Source organism: Schistocerca nitens, chromosome 9 (assembly GCF_023898315.1).
Source record: "Schistocerca nitens isolate TAMUIC-IGC-003100 chromosome 9, iqSchNite1.1, whole genome shotgun sequence".
NCBI classification, from domain to species: domain Eukaryota; kingdom Metazoa; phylum Arthropoda; class Insecta; order Orthoptera; family Acrididae; genus Schistocerca; species Schistocerca nitens.
The window spans coordinates 63,280,935-63,297,594 of record NC_064622.1 but is presented as its reverse complement, the minus strand read 5'-3'; the positions used below and the strand labels follow the sequence as shown (position 1 = coordinate 63,297,594).

The window sequence follows — 16,660 nt, the reverse complement described above, 5'->3', positions numbered from 1 at the left end:
CACAGATAATATTTATATAACTGAAAAATGTCTCAACAGGATGGGATAATAGGCAAGCAAGCTTTAACAATTAATAATACAAGTTTTCATTTAAACAACTCTATTAAAACATTTAAATATCTCAGTGATTACAGACCTTTGTGAATTCACACGTAATGGCGTACATTTCTCAGTCTCGACAAAAGAATGCTACATTAGCGTTCTCTACGACAACACAGGGGATCTTACTCGCACAACTTCCAAGTTAAGAAGACAAAGACATTCATATTCAACACGTATTATATACTAGTTCCTTTTTTAATCTCTGTTTAACATTTATCTTCTGTGTCGGTTTTATTACTCGCCGACGCAGACGTTCTCAAAAATAAATAATTAAAAAATAAAATACATAATTTTATACAATGACACAATATGATACATCTAATTTTCTAATTACTACATAATATGTTGTTTTTGTTTCTTACTAGACGTTACACAGGATGGAACATAACAATATTATTAAAGGGATAGTAGCTACTCACATTATAGCAGAGAATCGGAGTCACATATACACATAACAAAAAGACTGTCAGAAAGTGAGCCTTCAACCTACAAGACCTTTGTTAAAAACACACACACACACACACACACACACACACACACACACACAAAGAAAAAAACCACATCCTCTGACAGCTGAAGCCAGATTGTAAGCAGCAGTGCATAATGGGGATGCAATGGGGTGGAGGGGGTAGCGAGAAGGCTGGGGGGGGGGGGGGGGAGGGGTAGGGATAGCAGGATGGGAGTGGGGGACGATAAAGTGCTGCTTGTGGGAGCATACAGGGGCGACATAGAGAGAGGGTAGCTGGGTGCAGTCAGGAGATTTGACAGAGGGAGGGGACGGAGGGTAGTGGAAAAGGAGAGAAGTAAAAATGACTGAGAAGAAAAGAAGACTGTAGTGCCAGGATGGGAACAGGGAAGGGGCAAGATGGGTAATGACAATGGCTAACAAAAGTTGAGGTCAGGAATGTAGGACATATTGCAGGGAGAGTTCTCATCTGCACAATTGATTAAAGCTGGTGTGGGTGGGAAGGATCAAGATGGCACAGGCTGTGGAGCAGTCACTAAAATGAAGAACATCGAGTTGGGTGGCATGCTCAGCAACGGGGTCGTCCAGCTGTTTCTCGGCCACAGTTTGTTGGCCGTCATTCATGCGAACAGACAGCTTGTTGGTTGTCATGCCGAAGTAGAATGCTGCACAGTGGTTGCAGCTTAACTTGTAGATTGCATGAATGGTTTCACATGTGGCGGTGGCTGGATATATGCAACAGATCTTACATCTAGGTCTATTACAGGGATATGAGCCATAAGCCAAGGGGTTAAGAGCAGGGGTTGTATAGGGAAGGATGAGGAAATTGTGTAGGTTGGGTGGGCGTTCAGTGACTGCTCCACAGCCTGTGACATCTGGATCCTTCCCACTAACACCAGCTTTTATCAATTGTGCAGATGAGGACTCTCCCTGCAATATGTCCTAAATTCCTGACCTCAACCTTCGTTAGCCATTGTCATTACCCATCTAGCCCCTTCACTGTTCCCATCCCAGCACTAAACAGTTTTCTTTAATTCCCAGTCATTTTTACTTCTCTCCTTTTCCGCTACCCTCCGCCCCCTCCCTCTGTCAAATCTCTTGACTGCACCTAGCTACCCTCTCTCTCTCTGTCGCCCCTGTCACCCACAAGCAGCACTTTATCATCCCCGACCCCCATCCTGCTACTCCTACCCCTCCCCACCCCTATCCTGCTACTCCTACCCCTCCCCACCCCTATCCTGCTACTACTACCCCTCCCCACCCCTATCCTGCTTTATCCCTCCCCCTCTCCCCCCCAGCCTCCTCCTTACCCCCACCACCCCATTACATCCCCACATGCTGTTATAACTTCAAGTTGAACAAATCTATTTCAAGGACGACGCAATACATGAAAGTCACAGTTCAAGTAAACAGAGTAAGACGTGTGTCACTTTAACAGTCAAATTATAACTGAGTCCGAGTCTAGCGGCCACTGGCTGGCCGGCCGCTTAGGTGGCGCTGCTGCTGCATGGCTGGCAGACAGCGCCGCATGTAGAGGACACGCATAACTGCACGGCGGCACTTTGAAAGATCGGTGAGTCACAATGCATGTACTGCTGCTGCTGCATTTCTCATTTCAGGACATGATAAGAGGTAGTCAAAACCATGGTGGAGAATGTAATTCACTTACTCCAGTCCTGGGTGGTACTGAGTCCTGAGGGGAGTGCTCCTCTGTGGTCAGATGGTAGGGCTCTGGGAGGTGCTGAGTAACAACTATCCTTTTCATAATATTTATACAAAGTAGTGGTTCATATTCACAGCTCAATTAAATAACTGCCAAGGTAGTTGAGCCTCAGCACCAGGAGATGACAGTGGCCATGTATGCGTGAGTGACGTGCATTATTGTACATTTTTTCTATATCTGAAGGAGGACTTATTCAAGCAGCTGACAAAATCAAGCACTCTTCTTTCAATGTGCCTATCTGCCAATCAGTGCCTTCTCTACATGGTGAGTACCAATCTATGTTATTTGAGACTATAAGATAAATCTTTTACACATCATCCCATCCCAAACCCTAGTGTCAAAATGTATTTAATGTCACAGACTGGCTTAGGTACCACAAAAATTATGGAGCCAGTGGTAATATTAAATATATGTGATTATTGTTACACCTCAAACCCTTTCCACCCCCACTCCTCAAGGGGCAAAGCAACCGCAGTACTTTTTCTCCATATAGTAAGTTGTGAGTAGACAGTGTATTATTAACAGTGCTCCAAGTGTTCCAGAGTTACTCTGTGAAACAAACAAACACACACACACACGCACACAATTTATATTTTACCAACACATTAACACAAAGCTGTTAGGTCTTAAGGCATGCCAAAAGCATTGCAAAATCTTACTGTAATTCAATGTATCCTCTATGTAAATGATTCTCTGGACTGACCTGCACGTTCGTAGCATTCCTTGGCCGTTCCATTTCTACAAAATACAACATAATTATATGTCATTAGAAAGCTATTACCCATTATTCCAACAAACCATGCAATTTATCAAAATGGATTGATGAATACTCACTTATGAAAACGATTCTTTGTAGTAAATACAGGCAGGCAGAAAGGAAAACTGTAGACACAACTGCAACACCCAGAATTTACAACTGTGTAATGTAGTCATCGGCCAGTCAGACTCACTGCTGAATTGGTGACACGAGCTGACAGTTGATTCCATTCTTTTCCATTCATTTCTGTAAGACTGCTGGATGACTGTTCGTGGAATACTACTGAGAATTTACTGGAGACCAAGATCGCCTGTAAGATAAAGCTCACTTCCAATCAATTTGCAATCCAAATAACTGATTTTCATAATTAGTTTTATGAGTTGAGAGTCTAATATGACACACACATTGCAGTATCACTAAAAAAAGCAAAATTCTCAAGACAATCTTTTTAAAGTTGTTGAGGTGACACTTGTCCTAGTTAAACTTCCAAAAATATTCTATGTCACAGTTACCAACCTTCTTCTCACTTTATGGAAAATAAACTTAATGTCAACAGTCTGGAGATAAGATTTCCGACAAAATTATTGCAACCACAGAATGACAGGGATCTAAAGAAATATGGAGTACTGGGATGAATATCATCAACTGGAAACCAATACTGTATAAAATACACGCAATATCAGAACACCATTTTCTTTTGGAATCTACCTACAGGATGGAATATGTGATTTCCTGAAACTCACTGGCACATAAAAATGGTGTACTGGACGAAAACTCTAACACAGAATCTCTCCTTTTGTGGGAAATGCACGTACTGACTGAGCTAACCAGGCACAACTCATGATTCACCCTCATAGATTAACCAGCTACTTCTGCAAAGTCTGCAAGAGAGCATCTGTACAGTTTCAGATATGAGAGAGATGTATTGGCTGAACTGAAACTGAGACGGCAGATCTACATCTACATCTACATTTATACTCTGCAAGCCACCCAATGGTGTGTGGCGGAGGGCACTTTACGTGCCACTGTCATTACCTCCCTTTCCTGTTCCAGTCACGTATGGTTCGCGGGAAGAACGACTGTCTGAAAGCCTCCGTGCGCGCTCTAATCTCTCTAATTTTACATTCGCGATCTCCTCGGGAGGTATAAATAGGGGGAAGCAATATATTCGATACCTCATCCAGAAACGCACCCTCTCGAAACCTGGCGAGCAAGCTACACCACGATGCAGAGCGCCTCTCTTGCAGAGTCTGCCACTTGAGTTTATTAAACATCTCCGTAACGCTATCACGGTTACGAAATAACCCTGTGACGAAACGTGCCGCTCTTCTTTGGATCTTCTCTACCTCCTCCGTCAACCCGATCTGGTACGGATCCCACACTGATGAGCAATACTCAAGTATAGGTCGAACGAGAGTTTTGTAAGCCACCTCCTTTGTTGATGGACTACATTTTCTAAGCACTCTCCCAATGAATCTCAACCTGGTACCCACCTTACCAACAATTAATTTTATATGATCATTCCACTTCAAATCGTTCCGCACGCATACTCCCAGATATTTTACAGAAGTAACTGCTACCAGTGTTTGTTCCGCTATCATATAATCGTACAATAAAGGATCCTTCTTTCTTTGTATTCGCAATACATTACATTTGTCTATGTTAAGGGACAGTTGCCACTCCCTGCACCAAGTGCCTATCCGCTGCAGATCTTCCTGCATTTCGCTACAATTTTCTAATGCTGCAACTTCTCTGTATACTACAGCATCATCCGCGAAAAGCCGCATGGAACTTCCGACACTATCTACTAGGTCATTTATATATATTGTGAAAAGCAATGGTCCCATAACACTCCCCTGTGGCACACCAGAGGTTACTTTAACGTCTGTAGAAGTCTCTCCATTGAGAACAACATGCTGTGTTCTGTTTGCTAAAAACTCTTCAATCCAGCCACACAGCTGGTCTAATATTCCGTAGGCTCTTACTTTGTTTATCAGGCGACAGTGCGGAACTGTATCGAACGCCTTCCGGAAGTCAAGAAAAATAGCATCTACCTGGGAGCCTGTATCTAATATTTTCTGGGTCTCATGAACAAATAAAGCGAGTTGGGTCTCACACGATCGCTGTTTCCGGAATCCATGTTGATTCCTACATAGTAGATTCTGGGTTTCCAAAAACGACATGATACTCGAGCAAAAAACATGTTCTAAAATTCTACAACAGATCGACATCAGAGATATAGGTCTATAGTTTTGCGCATCTGCTCGACGACCCTTCTTGAAGACTGGGACTACCTGTGCTCTTTTCCAATCATTTGGAACCCTCCGTTCCTCTAGAGACTTGCGGTACATGGCTGTTAGAAGGGGGGCAAGATCTTTCGCGTACTCTGTGTAGAATCGAATTGGTATCCCGTCAGGTCCAGTGGACTTTCCTCTGTTGAGTGATTCCAGTTGCTTTTCTATTCCTTGGGCACTTATTTCGATGTCAGCAATTTTTTCGTTTGTGCGAGAATTTAGAGAAGGAACTGCAGTGCGGTCTTCCTCTGTGAAACAGCTTTGGAAAAAGGTGTTTAGTATTTCAGCTTTACGCATGTCATCCTCTGTTTCAATGCCATCATCATCCCGGAGTGTCTGGATATGCTGTTTTGAGCCACTTACTAATTTAACGTAAGACCAGAACTTCCTAGGATTTTCTGTCAAGGCGGTACATAGAATTTTACTTTCGAATTCACCGAACGCTTCACGCATAGCCCTCCTTACGCTAACTTAGCTGCATAGCTCAATTGGTAAAAGCATGGCCTGTGAATGGCTATGCTCTGGATTAAAGGTCCAGTCTGACACACAGTTTAATCTGCCAAGAAGTTTCATAAACTGTGAAAACTCCACAACAGAGTGAAAGATAAATTCTGGAAACATAATTTCCTAAAAATTAAATTTCTCACATTGTATGAAAGAGCATAATTAAAATATCTACATATACATCTGTAAAATCAGTTTCTTTATTTTTAACAAGGAACAGCAAAACTTAACCTTGATCAACTACAGTGGTCACAAATATGTAAGAAAATACTCAAGAGTAAAATTTTACCACTGTAAAGAAAACAATGATCTACAGTGCACTTCTCTTAAACTGAAGATGTTGCATTGGAACTGAAAAAAACAGCAAAAGTTGTAGAAATGAGGAAGAAACAGACTGCAGTTAGAAGGATAAGCCATTCGTAATCACAGTGGAAAATGAGAAAAAATTGTAAAGGAGGAACTTAACGTGAGCAATGGAACCCGAGAATTGGGTACAAAATTCTGCTGGTTAATAATGCAATTCAAGAGAGAAGATTGGATTTCTTAAAAATTGTATACAAAACAATTTTAGGGATTCAGCTACCCAAGATCACCATGGGTGGAAAAGGATTATGTTTTGCATTAACTGATAATCAAGAGAAAACAGGCAGAACGGGTAAGAAAATTACCAGACGAGAAAGAAAAAGGATTACAGTTTACCGTCCTGTTGATGACAAGGTCATTTGAGATGGAGTTCATGCTGCAATTGGGAAAAAGATGGGTGACTTAAAGCAGGAAGGCTTGTCAGGGATTCTAATCACAGCCATCCCGAAAGCTAGCCCAGTTCCTCAGCCAATGCAGCATCTCACTCAAAGAGGAAGAGAAGGGAGAAGCAATAGGGTATGCCATTAGCACAGACAAAAGTATAACACGGAGACTGATGTTCAAGACTACAACAAAATGAGAAAACAGACCCTTGTATTCTGAAATGTTTTGTATTCCCTGTGTCTACAGTTCACCGCTTATACATCTTATTAACCCATTACTTTTCTGAATTATCAAGCCTAAAGTGAACAGCATACTTACTTCTGTTTACGAATGGACTATCAGGAAAGAATATATTGTTAGTCACCAAAAACAAGAAACACTGAGTTGCAGGTAGCCACAATGAGAAGACTGTTCCGTAAAGCCTATTCCAGAAAAGAAAACAAACACATAAGTTCATTCACACAACCAAGTACACATGACCACTATGTCCGGCAGCTTAGACCATACTGCATCACGATGTATGGGGTGGGGTGGGGAAAGGGGAGGGATAGCAGGGTACTGGTGTGTGTGTGTGTGTGTGTGGGGGGGGGGGGGGGGGCGGTGGCATGCTGCCTGTCAGAGCATGCAGGAAGTGGATGGCAACATGAGAAGACTGCAAGGCACAGCATCAGGAGGCCGTGGAGTATGGGGAGGGAGATGAAAAGGAGAGGATAAGGGAAGGGGAAAAGATGAACAGGTACATTGGACAGAGAGCAACAAATTATGAGAGTGAGGCAACATGTGAAAAAGGCGAGGTGACAGGACATGGATGATTTCAGGAGTGGGGAGAATGGGTTGTAAAGGTAATTCCCACCTGCACAGTTCAGAAAACCGGATGCTGGAGGGGAGGATCGAGATGGCCCATGGTTGTGAAGCAGCCATTGAAATCAAGGATGTTATGTTCAGCTGCATGTTGTGCCACAGGGTGGTATACTTTGCTCTTAACCACGGTTGGGCAGCGGCTGTTGATCCTGCTGGACATCTGGTTGGTACTCATACCAATATAAAAAGATGCACAATGACAGCAGCAGAGTTGGTATACAACATGGCTGCTTTCACAAGAGACGAGGCTTCTGATGGGGTAGGATAAGCCTGTGACAGGACTGGAACAGGAAGAGGAAGTAATGGGTGAACTGACTGGGCAGGTCTTGCATCTGGGTCTTCTGCTGGGGTACGATCCTTGTGACAAGCGGCTGGGGGTTGGGAATGGCATAGTGATGAACTAGGATATTGTGGAGGTTGGGTGGGTGTCAGGACACCACTTTATGAAGGGTGGGAAGGACTGTGTGTAGAGCATCCCTCATTTCATTTCAGGGCAAAATGATAGATTATCAAAGACCTGACTAAGGATGTGGTTCAGTTGTTCCAGTCTGAGGTAGTGTCGGATGCCAAAGGGGGCACTCCTTTGTAGCTGGTTCTTGTGGGTGATGCGAGGATTTGGTGTGTGTGTGTGTGTGTGTGTGTGTGTGTGTGTGTGTGTGTGTGTGTGTGTGGCACGGGAAATCTGGGTGCGAAGGCCTTGGTGAGATCTTCAACATACTTGGCAAGGGAGTTCTTGTCACTGCAGATAAGCTGTCCCCTGTCAGCCAGGCTGTATGGCAGGGATTTTTTTTTGTGTGGCAGCATGGTAGCTGTCAAAATACAGGTACTGATGGCTGTTTTAGTGTGAACAGAGGTGTCGATGGAACCATCAGAGAGGAGGTAGTCAATGTCCAGGAAGGTGGCATGATGGGTTGAGGAGGACCAAGTGAAGCAGATGGGAGAGAAAGTGTTTATCTTGCGAAGGAATGAGGATAAGGTGTCTTGGTCCTGAGTCCAGATCATGAAGATATCATCAATGAACCTGAACCAGATGAGACCAGGTGTTTGCGAGGCAAGGAAGGTTTTCTACAGCAGTCTATAAACAGACTGGCATACGAAGGTGTCATGTGGGTGGCAACAGCTGTGCCGTAGACTTGTTTGTATACCTTCCCTTCAAAGGAGAGGTAGTTGTATGTTTGGATAGAGTTAGCAAGGTGTTGACAAATGAGATACATACTGGTTTTGAAGTCTAAAGGACATTAGGGAAGGTAGTGTTCAGTAGTGCTAAGACCATGGAAATGAAGGATGTTAGTGTACAGGGAAGTGGCATCAATACCGGTTGAGTAGGTACCCAGGAGGTAAAGGGTTGGGGATGATGGAGATTCAGTGAAGGAAGAGACTGATGTCTTTGACATGGGAGGCTAGATTTTGGGCAATTTGTTGGAAGTGTTGGTCCACGAGCGCCGAAATTCTTCTGTTTCCATTGTTATAACGGATTATCAGGTGCTTGGATGAATGAAGTTTATTCCAAAAGTAAGGCCTCCTATTTTTATTCATGGAAACTACAGGAGATACATAAATCACACCAGAACATCTAAATAGAGCAATAGTTCAGCTACAGACTGTCATTTTTCCACAGTCACCACCATTCAATATGCACTTTTGCCAATGATGAAGCAGAACGGAACCAGCAGATGCTAACCTCTTCCTTACAGCTTTGACAACAGCATCTGAGTCTTGAAAATGTTCACCATGTAGTTAATATTTCAAAGGACCAAAGAGATTGAAATCCGAAGGCACTACATTGAGACTGTACGACAGTCATGTAAGACAGTCCAGCCAAATTATGTAATGAGTTGCATGGTGGCAAAACTGGTGTGGGGTCTGGAGTTATCATGTTGCAGGTGAATGTTGGTCTTCTTCTCTGGCTTTACTTTGGATATTCGGGCTTTCAGCTTAGCCAGTGTCGTCTTGTAGCGTACTGAATTGACAAGTTTCTCAAGGCTCCAGGACATCCAAAAGAACCACTTCCTGGCTATCCAAGAGGACTGTGAACATAACTTTGCCTGAAGATGGCTGTGTCTTGAATTTCTTCTTTGACAGAGAAATCATGTGTCACCATTCCATGGACTGTCTTTTGGTTTCAGGCTTTTAGTGGTGACACCACATCTCATCTCCAGTGACGATGCAATGAGTTTTTTGTCGTTCTGTAAGCATCCACAGGACCCATCTCTCACAGATTTTGCGATAACCAAGATGTTCCAACATTGTTTCCAGGCATTAAAGCTGACATTCAGCTTTGCATGTAAGTCTCTGGTCATTATCCGCCAATAAATGTGGATGAGTTAATCAAGATGCTCTTCACTGCGAGGGACGACAGATGCGCAATGTCGGCCGGGCCGTGGCTTTTCACGCACACTGTTTTCACCACCTTGAAAATGCCATACCCATTGCCTCATATTGCTCATGTTTATTGTATATTCTCCATACACCTTTAGCAAGCTTTGATGGATTTCAATCAGCGCAATTTCTTCAGCAGTGAGGAATCCAATCACACTTCGCTGTTTTACATGAGTGTGAATATCAGTCTCAATTCTGGAACACTTCTCTGCTGGCACTAACTACCACAGAACAACGGAACCACTTGCAAATGAAACAAGAAGGTTCAAGCATTACATTACACCAATGACATCTGGCACAGACATCCGAAGTCACCACAAAAAAATAAGAGGCATTACTTTTGGTACAACCCTCGTAGTATCACCTCTATTATATCACAATGTAAGAAAACTACACACGTGAAGTTAATATACTGTTCAGAGAACTGATCACACATCATTTAGGTAACAAATGAAGTGGGAGACTGAGGAACAAGTTATGAACAAAATATAAAACCTTAAATTCACATACCTTGAACTAACACACAGTTTGTTTGCAAACAGGAGCACACAATTTCTCCAGACAGAACTTGAAATTCAAGAGTTAGTAGATTTGTAGCTTATAAACTCAATTCACTAATCAAATTATTGATTTTTTTACCATCTGTCATAGGAGTGGTAATTTTTTCCAGTTGTATGCTGCGTTCTATCAAAATCTTTTTGAAACCTGAAAAAAAAAAAAGTCTTATTAAATATTACTATAAGTTCGGACATAACACTTATCAACAAAGTCTTTAAATGAATGGAAGAATTTTAGTTTGTGTAACTGACAATTTTGCTTTCTTGGGATTTTTTTCTTTTTTTTTTTCCTCTTTCTTTTCTTTTGTTTTCTTTTTATGAGGCAGTTCTTTTTTTTTCATCTCATGTTTTCTGCACTCACTCATTCTCTGTACAAAAGTGTTATGCTTTGAAAGAAGCTTTTTCTTTCTTTTTCTCTCTTTCTTTCTTTCAATTTCTTTTCTTTTCTTTTCTTTTCTTTTCTTTTCTTTTTTGATCTTAATTCTTTTCATATTTTAATCTTTTCAACTGAGCATATTTTCAAAGCACTTTTATATATTTTAGTACATCTTTTCTTACATAAAAATTGGCCCATTAGAAATTAACACACAAATATTACAATAAAATTTACATCGAGAAGTACAGACATATAATATTAAGTAACAATATATGTAAACTGATAGAACTACCAGGACAAAATACTTTCTATTAACTACCACAGTGTATTTGAGAGAAATAAAGTGTCGCTTGTTCTTTTCTTTACACAGTAAAACTGCTTGGTATTTGTTTGTTCTGATCACAAACATTAATGGAAAGTACATCACAGCAGTTTTGCCCTATCATAGACAATACCATATAGAAACAATTTGTGAGGTCCAGCAAATCCATTGGAAAATAAAATAAACCATGACTGAAATAAGTGCACTACAAAATATGGCAAAACAAATCAAAATGACATAGTAATATGAGAAATTTGAATAAGCATCATTTCCAGCACTATGGCACAGTCAAAATGCAGCTACAACATTAAGAATCTGAATGTCATTTAACCCAATTATATGCTCCACCTCCAAGGCAGAAACATTGTCAATTAAAAATATCTTTTATGGTGGATATGATTTAAACTATTAAATTAACTGAATTATGTTACTCAAGAATGGTCAGCAGGAAGCTCTCAGCAGATCTATGTTTTGACAAATTAAATGTATGAAAAATATCTCTCATTTTGCACAAATTTTCACACAATATAGTAATGCTATTATGATAAATATTACACACAAACACACTATTGAAAGGCACATCTCTGACTCTATGAGCATGTGCTTCCAAATTTAATAAACACTCTAAACTGACAGTGCCAGTTTATACAGTATGCAATTACCACTTTCCAATTCAAAACCAAATACAACAAATTAAAAACTGATGTGAATTCAAATGGTGCGGAACAGCTGTTAACACACTTGTATTTTCCAGACAGCAAAATATCTTTACAGACTTTAAAATCTCACTGACGACTACAACATGGCACACTAAGGATGCTACATCGGTACTTACTCACAGACAGTGCTTGTATAGCAAAGCAGTGAGGAACTATTGTCTTCATAATAAAATGTTGCTTTCGGTTTCCACTCAAGATGTAATGGATATTTGTGAACTTTGTGGTCAAAACAGAGATTTGGGATTCTTCAAAGTACAGTTCTACTTTCCAAATAATGAACCGTAGCACATTAGTCAAATGAAATTTTTCAGTTTACTCTCAAATTACATAAAAAGAAATAACCAAGTACTGGTGTCATAATTACACGAATACCGCAGGTGAAGCCCCAGAAATTAACCTGAAAGTATTGTTTCCATAAAAATAACCACAAATATTCACTGATCTTGCAAAGTAATTTCAATTAACTCTTCTTTTGTCATGTAGCATGTTTAGTCCACGCATGGAACATTACTGTACGAGTTCTTAATTTACAAGATCTAAGCTCTTTATAAGCTGCTGGTACAATGAAGCTAGTTTTCTATTCGTGCAAAACTTCAATGACACATTAACAACAAAGAATGAGAAAAAGTGTGGATAGTCAGTCACAGACAGATTGATATCTGTCAAAGGATGGTGATCATTCTGCTTATTAGGTAAAGACAGCAACTGTTCAGTTGCATCTGTGACACACAGTGCACTTATCTGTTCCTTCAACAATTGTTTTCCCCAAAAGTTATTACTGTGATTTACTGAATTACAGCCAAAAATGTAGTGTCACCTCATCCTCTGTATTAACACACATTGACAATGATAAACGGCAGAAGAAAATTTATCTTTGCAATTTACTTTTCAAACTGTATAATTACAACAGTTGGTACAGTTCGTACTGAACGCAGGGTGATAAATTCAGGACATGTCTACAACATCATTTTTATAATTGCAGATAACTGACAGTATACAACAGAAAGTCATTTTAATTTTTTAGATCAGCCACATTAAACACTCGTATGTGTATGCCTCAGTAGTGTGCCAGGATCTGCGCAGTGACCTTGCTGGCAGCCTCTGCTTCTAGTGGGATTCAGCTGTATTTCATAAATTACTAGTCATGTACGTAGTGACCCCAAATTTGGCTTGTCTACCTAACACAAATCAATGACAGAACATAATGAAGCTCGTACCTGAAAGACAAGGAGGAGAAACCCACACAGAGACTTGAAGTTATATACACAATACTACATTTCACATACAGGAATGGGTGGGAAAAGATAATACAAGTGACTAAACGTGAACTGCTTTGTACCAAATACAAATAAATTTATACAATGAAAGCTAACGTTAAACCTCTCTAAGCAGTGAACAAATATATCACCAAGGCAGAACAAAAGCACTGAAACCAATTTCTTTTCATTGTGTATCACAGAAGTGCAGTACAGTGCTATCGCCGCCAGCTTCGATCTTCTCCATCTTCCTCCTCTTCCTCGTCATCCTGGAGGAGAACATCTTCACTCAGTTCGGCACCACCAATCTAAAACATAAGAGAGGGACAATTTTAATTTGTTTCATCATTCACTTTAAGTGACTTATTTTTATAACCTAAAAGTTGCACCACTTTCTTGATTATTACGAACTCGCCTGACTGGAATACCAAAGTAAACCTCTGAATCACAACATTTTCCCAGATAATTAAAAATGAAACTAGTTTCTTCTGAAAGCTGTGCACTGTACACTTATTTTAGACAGTAATTACAAATTTCCTGGTAGAAAAGCACAAGATTCAGGACAATCTCAAGCTCCTAATTTGTGCATCACAGATCACTGCTCCGACAAATGGTGTTCAGTTTTCTTTTCTATGTGCACTATGTATTTTTTATGTGACACCACAAGATTTTATCTGAAGTGGATACCATATTTAAAATGTAATGTACTGGTTAAAGAGGTCATTCACTAATTGAAAGCAATGTAGATGTCCTGGAAGTTTTAATGTAAAAGGATTTGTCATTAAAAGGGGAATTACCCTGCAGATCAATCTGTCACATCTGCACATGCACAGGGGTGCTTTCAACTGAAATGGCTAAGGGTATTGAAAACAAATGTAAGATTGGCAGTGTCCTCCAAACATTTAAGAAACTATCTACATAATTCTTTCAAGGCCACAATGAATTCTTCAAAACTCGTGTTTTAAAGGCAATGAGCCTAGGGAACTGGACTGTGTTTGTGAAAAGGTGTCCTTTCTCTAATGCAATGTTCTTTTTAAATGCATCCACTTCAAAAAGGATTTTTTTTTCTCATCTTGCAATGTCTTACTGTAAGCAATGTAGAGTAAAGTCAACTTAAAAAAATGCAAGATCCACAATCAATTCCAGGGTGTTCTACTTCTTGTTCCTGCCCTCATTTCCTTCATAAATTCAACAATAGAAGGTTTCCGAGCGAATCATCATTCCAGACATGCCCCTTGACTTAACCGAAGTACTTTGCAGTAATATATAATGTTCCCATACCCTTTGTTCAATACTGACAAAACTTTTGCAGCCAACAATGGAATAGTGTGCGCGACTTCAGAAAATTTACTATTCTTATGATCTATTGCATCACGTGCTCTGTGCCAGAAAATTTAGCAGAAAGTACTTCTTGGTGTACAGAACAATGTATCCCATCTGTAATTTTTTGCTCTTTCATTATGAATTAAATCTTCAAATTCTTTCTGCATCGAGTTTAAATGTTGTTCCGTAGCAAATTTGGACTGTATATCACATAATAGACACTGAGAATGTTTATCCTTCTCTTTTGTCATTTCCATTTATTTTTAAGGGCTTGTGACAATGGACCTGTGAACTGCGAATGGTAAACATCGCTGACATCACAATTCTGTCGAACTGAAAAGTCTCGTCGACTGAAAAATGCCACACTGCAGTGCTAAATTCAATGTCGTGCTGCACTGAACACTCTTGAGAAGTACCAAACAGAGCTGAGACAGGCCGAGTGTCGGCCCACACATCGTGTTCGTGTGCAGTTTGGCATGCTGTGGGCAACCTGGATGTGTGGGACTGACAGGTAGAATTGTAACAACAGAATACGAAAAGCTGGAGGGAAGTCACTCGATGTTACGGAAGCAAAAGCATGCCAATGAGGAAGGAGATCAGACAACACACATTCCGATATGGTATCAAGAATAATGTGTCTTCAGTTGGATGGATATTGGTTCTGCATTTAAGGGTCTGAAAGGCGCCATGGCAATCAGCAAGTAGGACAACAGCCATGTGTGAGGCTACATGTATGTAATACTCACTGATGTGGCACTTTGCATAGCCATCTCCAGGAAAAGAACTGTTCTCATTGTAACTAAAAATGCGTGGACCAGTACATGTTTTTTGTGGAAGTATGTACAGAATTTAACTGATCTGTGTGTGTCCTGATTGTCATGCTATCATGCTACCTATGATAAGATGCGAGGGCGGTTTGAAAAGTTCTCGGAATCACCACGAGATGTCAGCACTAGCTCAACGAGTTGTTCATGTAATATTCATTGGATTGTTGCCTGTAAACACGTGCCACGTCTGTGTTCTTGAAAGAGAGCTCTGGTGGTGATGTGGCTCTATTGTTGTTCCCAGGTTGGGATTTGTGAGATTCGAGCAGCGATGAAAGCAAAGGACATTCGTGCCGATTCCAGAATACACTGGGGGACTCTGCTCCTTCATATTCAACAGTTGCCAAGTGACCAAATGAATTTAAATATGGTTGGGAGAGCTTAGATGATGATCCGCACAATGGTCAGCCAAGATGTATCATTACTCCAGAAATCATTGCAAAAGTGCACAAAATGGTCATGGAGGATTGCTGATTGGAAGTGCGTAAAATTGCCCACGCTTGCCAGATGTCATCTGAAAGGGTATATCACGTTTTAACTGAAGAATTAGAAATGAAAAAATTATCTGCAAGATAGGTGCTGCGACACTTGATGCTGTATCAAAAACGCATGAGAATGGACACATCGGAACAATGTTTGGCACGTTTTAGAAGAAATGAACAAGATTTTTTGCGCTGGTTTGCGACCACAGATGAAACTTGGGTGCACTACTATATCCCGGAGACAAAACAACAGTCAAAGCAGTGGAAACATGCTGATTCCCCGCCACTAAAGAAAGCAAAGACAATTCCTTCAGTGGGAAAGGTCATGGCATCAATGTTGTGGGATGCGAAGGGGATTCAGTTTGTATATTATCTCCCCATTGGGCAAACAATTACTAGAGAATACTATGCTAACCTCCTGGACAAATTGCAACAAAAGATATGTGAAAAAAGGCCAGGTTTGGCAAGTAAGAAAGTCGTCTTACATCAAGACAATGCACACCCGCACACATGCCACCACCATGGCAAAATTACACGAACTGAGGTATGAATTGTTGACACACCCGCCATATTCACCTGATATGACTCCATCAAACTTCCATCTCTTCCCAAAACTGAAAATTTTTCTTGGTGGATGAAGATTCACTTCAATTGAAGATTCACTTCAATTGAAGAAGTGATAGCCGGAGTTGACAGCTATTTTGCAAGCCTGGAGGAAACTCATTATCGAGATGGTATCAAGGCAATGGAACATCGTTGGACCAAGTGCATTAATCTAGAAGGAGACTACATTGAAAAATAAAAGAAGTTTCAATGATGTAATTAATGTTTTTCTATTCCATTCTGAGAACTTTTCAAACCACCCTCGTACCTGCCTGAATCGTAAAATCTGCCTTACATAACTATAATGAATAAACAATGAATTTTAGTACTCAATAAATCAATGATAAATGTTAAAATTTTGTCTT

At 40.5% G+C, this 16,660-nt stretch overlaps 1 protein-coding gene and 1 long non-coding RNA gene across 6 annotated transcripts in view; both read right to left on the bottom strand.

Moving 5' to 3' along the window:
- LOC126202943 (uncharacterized) overlaps positions 1–10,528 on the bottom strand; it is a 61,713-nt gene extending 51,185 nt beyond the window's left edge. For both annotated transcript variants that reach the window (XR_007540206.1, XR_007540207.1), the window contains exons 1-3: positions 10,344–10,528; positions 3,126–3,358; positions 2,995–3,029 (exon numbers count right to left, since the gene is read on the bottom strand). This is a non-coding gene — a long non-coding RNA (uncharacterized LOC126202943). The remainder of the gene's footprint in view (positions 1–2,994; positions 3,030–3,125; positions 3,359–10,343) is intronic.
- A 306-nt stretch (positions 10,529–10,834) lies between these two features.
- The window catches only part of LOC126202941 (zinc finger protein swm), a 250,253-nt gene continuing 244,427 nt past the window's right edge, over positions 10,835–16,660 (bottom strand). For all 4 annotated transcript variants that reach the window (XM_049937040.1, XM_049937041.1, XM_049937042.1 and 1 more), the window contains one exon: positions 10,835–13,371. In XM_049937040.1, coding sequence (XP_049792997.1) covers positions 13,282–13,371 — 90 coding nt within the window. In that variant the 3' untranslated portion in view covers positions 10,835–13,281. The remainder of the gene's footprint in view (positions 13,372–16,660) is intronic.